Raw genomic sequence first — 10,627 nt, 5'->3', positions numbered from 1 at the left:
ATTATTATTATTAATTATTATTATTATTTTTATTATTATTATTATTGTTAAATTTTTTGGCTGATTTTTTTATATGCGAGGAAGAAGGAACCAAAGGCCATGAGCCCTGCAATAACAGAAGTTCCTTCCGGAGAGAAAAACAAAATACAAGAGAGAGCCAAATTCAAGATCCTATCATTTCCAAGATGCCTGGACATTGACTGCAGTTTGAAAGACTGGAGATCATAGGCAGCAGGAAATACAGACAGAGGGAGACAGTTCCAGAGTTGACTTGTTGCATAAATGGAAAGACTGGGGAGTAACGGTTAAGGAGTTGGACAGAAAAGGGATGAGAGTTTAAGGCTTGCCAGACGGGTGCTACGCAGCCGTCGTAGAGGTGGAGGAATGCAAGCAGACAGTTCAGGAGGAGCAGTGACCATTAAAGTAGCGATAGAAAAGAGAGATAAAGATGCAACAGTGCGGTGAAGAGACAGAGGTTGAAGGGAGTCAGTAAGAGGAGGAGAGGTTAATGGGACGAAAAGCCTTTTTGACTCCACCCTATTGAGAAGAGGCTGTATGTGGGGAGCCTCCCCAATACACATGAGAGTTGTACTCCACACAGGAGCAGATAAAACCCCTGTATAGAGTCAACAATTGTGCAGGGTGTAAATGAAAGAGCGGAGTTCGGCTTAGTACACCCAATCTCTTGGAAGCAGATTTTACGAGAGATGTAATATGATCTTTCCAAGATAAGTCCCAAGTAAATGAAACCCAAAGCATGTTCAAGGATGATGCAGGATTAAGCTGAATATTATTAAACATTAGCGGGTATACCTGTGGAAGATTTTGTCGGGTTGACAGGTGTAAGAACTGAATCTTAGATGCATTCAAAACAACCAGATTATTTTTACCCCAGTCAGAGATACGAGCCAAGTCAGACATTAGGTATACCATAGCCTCATCCCTTGTTTGTTGAAGTAACTGCTGTCATGGGCGTTGCGGGAACCGAATGGAAAGGTGAAGGGTGGAGTCATCAGGGTATGAGTGGATAGGGTTAGATATACAGCTTAGAAGGTTATTGACGAATAAAAAAAAGAGAGTTGGTGATAGGACAGAGCCCTGAGGAACACCACTGTTGATTGATCTAGGAGAAGAACGATGGCCGTGTACAACAGCGGCTATAGAACAACCAGAAAGGAAGCTAGCAATGAAGGCACAGATAGAAGGACAGAAACCATAAGAGGGCAGTTTGGAATTAAAGATTTATGTCAGACTCGATCGAAAGCCTTTGAGATGTCAAGTGCAATGACAAAGCTTTCGCCAATGTCCCGAAAGGAGGATGACCAGGAGTCTGAAAGGTAGGTGAGAAGATCGCCAGTGGAGCGTCCCTGACGGAAACCGTACTGACGATCAGAAAGAAGGTTGTGATAGGAAAGATGCCTTAAAATTTTTCTATTGAGAATTGACTTGAAAAACTTTTGAAATACAGGACGTTAAGGCAATTGGACGATAGTTGGAGGGTTGGGGTGGTCACCCTTTGGGACTGGCTGAATGACAGCAAACTTCCAGCAAGAAGGAAAGGTACAAGTTGACAGACATAGGTGAAAGAGTTTGCCCAGGCAGGGTGTAAGCACAGAAGCACAGTTCTTGAGAACAACAGGAGGGACCCCATCAGGCCCATATGCCTTGTTAGTACTGAGGCCAGTGATGGCAGAGAATACATCAGCTGAAGAAATTTTAATGTCAGCCATGAGGAAGTCAGAGGGGGGAAGTGATGGAGGAACAGCAGCAGAAGCGTCTAAGGTGGAATTGGAGCAGAAAGTCTGTGTGAAGAGATCTGCTTTATTAGTAAAAGAAAGAGCTACAGAACCATCAGAGTAGAAAAGAGGAGGGAAGGATGATGAGGTAAAGTTGTTAGAAAGGTTTTTAGCAAGGTACCAGAAGGAGCGGGAAGAATTCGAGTTGGAGAGTTGAGAGCATTTAGTACGGATGAAATTATTTTTAGCAGAGTCAAGAACAGACTTAGCACGATTCTGATCAGAAATGTAAAGATAATGTGATTCAGGGGGTGGGTTGGCTCTGATACCTTTTGTAGGCCCTCTCCTTGTTGTGGACAGCATTAGAACAAGCGTGATTAAACCAAGGCTTTCTTGCGTTAGACAAAGGATATAGAGAAAGGAATGTACGCTTCCATGCCCGAGAGAATAACCTCCATAATGCGCAAGGCACACTCAGATGGCTCCCGGCCATGGAAGCAATAATCATTCCAGGGAAAATCAAAGAAGTACTGCCTGAGGGCCTCCCCAATCTGCGCCTCCAAAATGCCACAGACGTTTCCCCTGGAGGGTCCACAGGCCATACCGGAGTGATTGGACAGGTTAAGGTGATAAGGTTGTGATCAGAGGAGCTCAACGGAGAGAAAAGATTACTAGTGTAAGCAGAAGGATTAGTTGTGAGGAAGAGATCAAGTATGTTGGGGCTCTCTCCAAGGCGGTCAGGGATACAGGTAGGGTGCTGTACAAGCTGCTCTAGGTCATTATGGATAGAAAAGATGTAGGCTTGTTCACCAGGTGGATCAGTGAAAGGAGAGGAGAGCCAAAGGTGGTGGTGAACATTGAAATCTCCTAGAATGGAGATTTCAGAGAAAGGAGAAATGGATAGAATGTGTTCCATCATAGAAGTATGATCAATCAATCAATCAATCATTTCCTGTGGCACCCCACGGGATGCATAGGGCCTCAATGAACTCTCTCCACCAATATTTGTCTCTTGCCATTTCCTTCAGGTCCCACCAACACTCCTCTCCTGCTTCTTTTTCATTGTCCTCAACCAGGTTTCCCTCGGCCTGCCTCTACCTCTTCTTCCTCTAGCAATCCACTCTGGCACATCCTGTATTAAACAACCTTCTTTTCGGTATATGTGCCCCAGCCACTTCCAGCGAGACAGTCTCACATATTCATTAACTGGTTCCACTCTCGTAATATCCCTTACTCTTTCATTTGTAACTCTGTCTTGCCACTTTACCCCAAGAATCCTTCTCAGTATTTTATTCTCAAATCCTAATACTTTCTGATCTGTTGCAATTGTACTGTACCATGACTCATGCCCGTAAATTAAAATGGGTCTAACCATGGACTTGTAAATTTTCACTTTAGTATGTACCGAACGCATATTATTATTCCAAACAGATTTCAACATTCCAACAGCTCGCCAAGCCTGTCTAATCCTCTCCTCAATTTCATTGTTTAATGATCCATTAGATGATACAATCGTTCCCAGATATTTAAAGTTTTCTACATTCTTCACCACATTATTCCCAATTACACAATCGATTTGGTTCTCCACGTTCATATTAATAATTTCAGTCTTTCCACAATTTATTACCAATCCCACTTTTTCCCCTTCCTCCACCAGACAATCGAGCACCCTCTGCATCTCGTAAATACTTCCGCAAATCAGTACAATATCGTCAGCATAGTCCAAATCCATCAGCTTCTTATTTTCTGTCCAGTTAATTCCTGCACCTGTTCTCCTTACAACCTTTTTCATAACATAATCCATAACCAAAACAAACAACAATGGCGAAAGAACTCCTCCTTGAATCACTCCTGACCTAACTTGAAATGGATCACTCAAAGAACCACCCACCATTACCTTACAAAAAGTACCTTCATGCAGGCTTCTAATAATATTTACAAACTTTTCTGGTATACCATAGAATCTCATAATTTTCAACATAGCTCCACGTGAAACACTATCAAACGCCTTTTCAAAATCCACAAAACACATGTTAAGTGGCATTTTCATCTCATTAGCTTGTTGCATTAGATGCCGTACAATAAAAATCTGATCATTACAACCTCGACCCTTTCTAAATCCCGCTTGTTCTTCTCTTAAAATTTTATCAATTACCGGCTCTATTCTGTTCAACAAGATTTTGGAAAAGACTTTTGCAACTACAGGTGTCAAAGTTATCCCCCTCCAATTGCCACACACACTTAAATCTCCCTTTTTTGGTATTTTTATAATCACTCCATTTTTCCACTCTTCTGGAATTCCACCATTATCCCAAGCCACATAAAAAAGTTTCAAAAGCGCATTCATCAACTCGTCATTTTCCACCTTAAGCATTTCAGGGAATATTCCATCCTCACCTGGAGCCTTAAATTTCTTTAACTCCTTTTTAGATTTTGCTACCTCTTCCAAAGTTATATCCCTGTTTCTATCTGCAAATCCCTCTCGGCTGGCAGAATGTCCTCTTCAGCTGGGATAGGTCTATTTAGAACAGATTCAAAGTGCTCTTTCCATCTTCCTTTTATATCCAAATCTTTAGTCATCAAATTACCATTTCTATCTCGTACAGGTATTTCCTTCCTTCTCTTTTCAGTCCCAGTTAACTCCTTTATGGCCTGATACGCTGCTCCTGTGCTCTGACCGTCATTTTTACTTAATTTAATTTCTGTCTCTGTCGCCTTTTCATCATATAGTCTCCTCTTATCACGTCTAACGAGTCTTTTTACTTCAGAATGTAAACTCCAGTACTTTGCTCTAAGTACTTCAACTACCTGGTCATCAACATGTTGTTCTTCACTTCTTAACATAGCCTCTTTCCTTTTCTTAATTACATTCCATGTTTCATCTGACATCCACTTTTTCCTTCTCGCTTTTCCCTTTTTCTTAATAGTAACCTTAGCACTCTCATGCAAAACCTCTTTTACCTCTCTCCACATTTGATTAATAGCATTGTCTTCAGATTCCATCAAAGTCTGCAGGACTAGAAACCTGTTTCTACATTCGCACCGAAACTTTTCCCTCGTGCTCTCATCACTTCTCAGCTCATCAAAATCATAATTATTACCTCCTGTACAATTACCATTAACGTTTCTCTTAAGTTTTATTTTAATCTTTGACACAACAAGTTGATGATCACTACCTATATCTGCCCCCCTCCTTACGCAAACATCTTGCAAATAACTCCTATGCCTTCTGCTAATTGCAATGTGGTCAATCTGGTTACAATATTTACCACATGGTGAAATCCAAGTAGTCTTATGTATTTTTCTATGCTCAAAGATAGTTCCACCAATTATAAGGTCATTTGCCAAACAAAAAGCTTGCAAGTCGCACCTCATTTTCGTTTCTTATATCAACACCCTCCTTACCCATACAATCTTCAGAGCCATCCCTACTACTGCCAACAATCGCATTAAAATCACCAATGCAAACTAACACATCATGTCTTGCCACTCTATTCACTACATCCTGCAGCTTCTCATAAAAGTCATCCTTCATTTCATCAGCAGCCTCATTTGTCGGAGCGTACCCTACAACCATACTGATATTACCATGGTCAGATTTTAAGCGAGCATAAAGCAAGCGCTCATTAATTGGTTCAAACTCACATAGTGCCTTGCAAGCATCTCTACTCAGCAGTAAGCCTACTCCTTGGTAATGATTTCCATCACTCCTACCAGAAACCAACATAGTAATACCATCTTCCAAATTCATTTTATCAGCTCCAAGCAACCTCGTTTCTGTAAGAGCACAAATATCCATCTTGTATTCCTTGAACACTGAAATAAGTTCTTCCATTTTACCAGCCTGATTGAGAGTTCGAACATTCCAGTTTCCTATTCTTAAGGTTCTTTTGGATTTATGAACTTATTTTTACACCGTGGGATTCTTAGCACCCCCTGCCCACATAAGGGCTGCACAGGACTGAGGGCCATTGCTTCGTCACCAGAGTTCATCAAGATTTCTTAGGCAGTAAAATATTTTACCCTGGAGCCAATGCCAGTGGCTCGCAGGAACCAGACAGTGGAGAGAGGAAATTAACTAAATGAAAGTAAAATGCAGAGGGTTTGGACAGACAAAGTACAAGGGAAAGAAAGAGACCAAAAGAATGTAGATAAAAGTGTCCCTTTTAGTCGCCTCTTACGACAAGCAGGGAATACTGGGGAAGTATTCTATCTCCCCTTCCCCAGGGGGGGAATTTTTGACAGTCACTAGAATTAGCGGATAAGTAAACAGCACAGATATATTTAGTCAGAGAATGACAGGAAAGCCGAAGCCAGAGCACAGAGAATTCAGAAGAATTGAGTTCAGGAACACGAGAGCAAGATAAGTCGTTGCGTATATATACACAACAGCCACCTTTGGCTTTGAAATGAGTATAGGGAAAGTAGGAGGATTATTAACCTCATGGTAAAAAAAAAAAATAACAAGAATGAGTTTGTAGTGTTGTGTTGTGTGAGGTGCCATTCATTACTATTTGCAATAAGACTGGCTCGGGTATATGTTTATAGATCTTATTTTCTTTTTGTCTTTAGCTGGTATAACAGTACTTGAGCCCAGATTTACAGAAGATCAAGCATCAGTCTCTGAGTATACAACATAGTTATTATTAACCCATCGTGTCCTAGCAGAATTTTCACCACTGACCTTGCCCAATCCCAGCACATTTTCAAAAAGATTTTTTTTTTTAAACATCCGCTATTTATGAGAAACATCGAAAATTCAGAGAGAAAGTGCTCATCTGAGCTTAGAAATGCCTTGTACAGGTGACCCTCCCCTCACCTGGTACCGTCTTCTCTCGAGCCATGCTCCAGAAAAAACGTTCTTTATGGGAGGGGTAACTATTCCAAATCAGTCATAACAGGTAGAAATTTATTTACTTAGTATCAATTTATATGTGGTACAAGAGTATATTGGTTTTCACACAATCATATAGGCATTAAATGCATTGTTTCACTCACCAATCACATCAGCATACCACACCTTCCTTGGCGATGTTACCTCCTCATCACTTCAGCTTGTTTCTTCCTCAAATGCCACATAATATTTGTCCTCCACATCGGGAATCACTTTCGCCTTGAATTTCGTCGTTGGAGAGACCATGGCGTGTTATGTCTCTACTGGCCAGGTCACTGCTAACAGGTTAGTTGCTGAGAAAATGGCGTGCAGGGGCGGGGGTCGTGTGGATCCAGGCAGTGTTGCTGCCTGGCATTGGGTAGAGGAAGGTCTCCCACATATGCCTACCAAAAATCTCCCACAAAACTTGAAAAATGTGCAAATGACAGACCTCGCAACTGCAAAACGTGTAAACATGTTGTTGGGAGTCACAGTGACAAAACGTTGCAACGTGTATACACGTTTACGAGACGCCTCAGGTTAACTGCACTCTATCACCAACACTAGCCCAAGAACTACAAGTCAGCAATTATAAGATATGATGTGTGACACTCATACAGCTTCTTCACATTCACCTCCTAATGTATCACTTGATCTGACAGTCAGCTGCAGGAACTAAATGACCCCATCTAATACATCAGTGATATTTTTCTGGGATCTTACACTTGAAAAAGAACAACAAATTACATTATGTCAGTCACATTGCAACTACAGAAACCAGCTTGGCATAAATCCTTCCACCTATGGAAAAGCAATCATGAATGGTTAACTATTCTAACCTCCCCCTTGTCCTCACTTGTCGTGCTGTTATGCAAGAATGGTGGCGTATTTAATTCTATGTTGGGACTACGGACTGCAACAGGCAACAACCAAAGATCCACATCTTTTCCTTTTGAACGGCGATTTCCTCGTGCCACTGCAAGGCTTCTTCTTCTCTACTTCAGGTTGCAGGTACTGCCTCACCTACAAGACAAATACAGAACAGTCGCAGGTACTGCCTCACCTACAAGACAAATTCAGCACAGTAACAGGTACTGCTTCACCCACAAGACAAATACAGCACAGCCTTCTCCACCAGCAAACGAAAACTGAATTAATTACAGGTATTATCCATTGCCAGTTTCAATTGTCCTGCCATCTTCACGTGGTTAATGGGCACGCCTCAGCTTGCTAATATACCTTGCCTACAAAATGTTACCTCAACCACGTCATGAACTTCGTATCAACTTGGCAACAGCATACCATACACAAGCACATGAAGGCAGTCTTTATTTAAATAAAATTGTAAGACTACTACATAACTTTACCAAATGCCTCCTGACAATATGTTTCGTCCATTAGTGGGATGCAACATTTTAAAACACATCATTAACCCCGACCCTAACAAAACGCCTATGGCTATGTTATGTCGAAGAAATAACATTATTTCTGGAACTGGGTTCCAAATACCATTTTGCCATTATTGTTACATAGCTTCATGACCTAACCTACAAACATATAAATTTATCTGATGTGCCAAACACCAGAGGGAAATCACCGGTGAAGTCTGCGTCATCGTTGCCTTCGTCAGTCAGCACATTAGCTGTGATCACCTAGTGCTTCAGGTCGCCTCAAATTGGTGGACTTCAGTAATGACGTCATTACCTTTTCTCTCCAACCAGCGTCTCAGTTCCACTGCATGGGAGGGGCTTGCCCTTACTGGAGTTACTCCTGTAGCCAGCTAACTTCTTGCTTCCTTCAGTGACGCTTTGGTATTCAGTACAGGTAAATACAATGTTTCATTTCATCTGTCCCTACCTTGACTTTCTATAGAGATTATCTAAGATAATCTCTACAGATTGTGACTCATATTACCATCCATCTGTTTTCGTTCACTATATCGCATTGTCTGATTCAAATTAATCAATCCTCTCTCCCACTTCATTCATCATGCTCCTCTCTCACTTTATTCATTCTTCACCCAAGCGATTTTCTTTGATATCTGCTTTCATTGTGCTTATTCCCCTTCACCATCATTGTATAAAAAATATTCTTCTTCCCTCATACCCTCATTGTATAATACATATTTCACACTCATAACTCTTAATATAAAATTTCTTACTTTACTACATGATATACTTTAAAAATTTGATCTCACCTGTTCGCCTGCAACTTGAGGCTGAAAGTGAGGACGTTGATCTCGGTGATGTTAATATCTTAACTCGTCTCCATAGCGGGAAATCTTACATAAAACCCAGCGTATCCACTCATACAGCTCCTACCACTGAATTCTTTCACGCCACCCTCACTACCACCGCTACTACCACTACCGCTATTCAAGAATATCTAGATTATAATCATCTAGATTAAATAAATCCAGATACACCACCCGACTACTCTTCAAGAATATCCAGATTATAATCTAGATAAAATAAATCCAGATACACCACCCTCTCTAAATGATTCATTAGAAATTCTCTTTGTCCGTTCTCCAGCTACTCCTGATAATTTTTCTGCTACATCAACACAGCCCCAACTCTACCACACACAACTACCACTATTTTCTCAGCATCTCAACCCAATACTTGGATTATTGTACAGAGTCCGTAACTTCTTCGCCGATAAGCAGTTGGCTATAATTTATAAGAGTCATGTGCGCTCTCAGCTTGAATATTGCTCACCCTTGTGGGATGGTCGTGGAGAGGTTGCATTAAGACAACTAGACAAAATTCAGAATAAAGCTGTTAGAATCATTAACAACCCTGCCATTACATATAAACTACCTCCCCTGCAAGTAAGAAGGAATGTTGCCTCCCTTGCATTATTTTACAGATATTTTTTTGGCAAATGCTCAGACGAAGTTGCGTCCATGGTGCCACCTCTCCATGCCTTCCCTCGTGCTACACGGGCATCTGGTAGCGCTCATGACTGGTATGTCACTCAACCATATTGCAGAACTTCTGCCTATCAGAATTCTTTCATTCCCCGAACTGCATCTCTCTGGAACTCACTTCCCCAGAGTTGTTTTCCTCCAAATTTCAACCTACAACTGTTCAAGTCTAACTGTTACAGATATTTTATGAACAGAGGACACCAGTAATCTGGTGTATGGATTATTTTTTTTTTTCTCCATTTGTTTTTCATTCCTCCGTTCTGTTATTTAAAAAAAAAAAAAAAAAAACTCAAACTCTTCCAGCGATGGCGAACCCAGCTCCCTCTCCACAGTCCATACATTTGGACGACGTTAACCGCCCAAAATACAATACTGAAGATAGTTCTGTATCTATCTATGACTTCCTCAGAGAAGTCGAAACAGATATTCACGATCGTCAAATCATGACCGAACCCTTAAAAATCTGCTTCTTTAAAGGCCGGTTTCATCAAGGCAGATCACAAATGGGAGCTGTGCTCCGAGCTGGTTATTTTGATCGATGTACCACATTCGATGAATTCCGTCAGAAATGAACACAGCTCTGTTGTACTCATTCGAAGGCCGGGTCTCTCACTGGCCTCTCTAATCTCCTCAAACAAATGCAGGAGAATATGGAAATCCCAACTAAAGATGCGACACTATTTGAGGCAGCAGCTGCAGCAAAGCTACAAACTCAGAGATAAGCCATTTATTGCAAGATACTCCATGGGTAACTCATAGTGATAGAAATCTATCTATCTATCTATCTATTGCCAGACGCCTCAATCCCGTTTGGGGTGGCCAAAAACAAATCGCCTCCAAGTCGCCCTGTCCCCCGCCATTTCACTGCCCTGCTCCCAACTCACACCCCCCTCTCTCATATACTCTCCACCCCATCCCTCCATCTCATCCTCGGCCTCCCCCTCCCTCTTCCCCCCTCCACCTCAATCACATACACTCTCTTCGTCAGTCTTTCACCCTCCATCCTCTCCACATGGCCAAACCACCTCAGTGTGTTCCTCATAACGCTTCCTATCACATCCACATCCACACCACAACGGCTCCTTT

At 41.6% G+C, this 10,627-nt stretch overlaps 1 protein-coding gene across 1 annotated transcript in view; it reads left to right on the top strand.

Annotated features, from left to right (window-relative positions):
• Positions 1-10,627, top strand: part of LOC145393427 (acylcarnitine hydrolase-like) — a 68,778-nt gene that overhangs the window by 28,624 nt on the left and 29,527 nt on the right. Inside the window, exon 8 of the mRNA XM_080267527.1 lies at positions 10,019-10,289. Coding sequence (XP_080123653.1) covers positions 10,019-10,289 — 271 coding nt within the window. The remainder of the gene's footprint in view (positions 1-10,018; positions 10,290-10,627) is intronic.

Source organism: Coenobita brevimanus, chromosome 3, assembly GCF_032717465.1.
Source record: "Coenobita brevimanus isolate Jiangsu-jjx chromosome 3, ASM3271746v2, whole genome shotgun sequence".
NCBI lineage: Eukaryota > Metazoa > Arthropoda > Malacostraca > Decapoda > Coenobitidae > Coenobita > Coenobita brevimanus.
The sequence above is the reverse complement of the archived record's forward strand: the minus strand, read 5'-3'. Positions and strand labels throughout refer to the sequence as shown.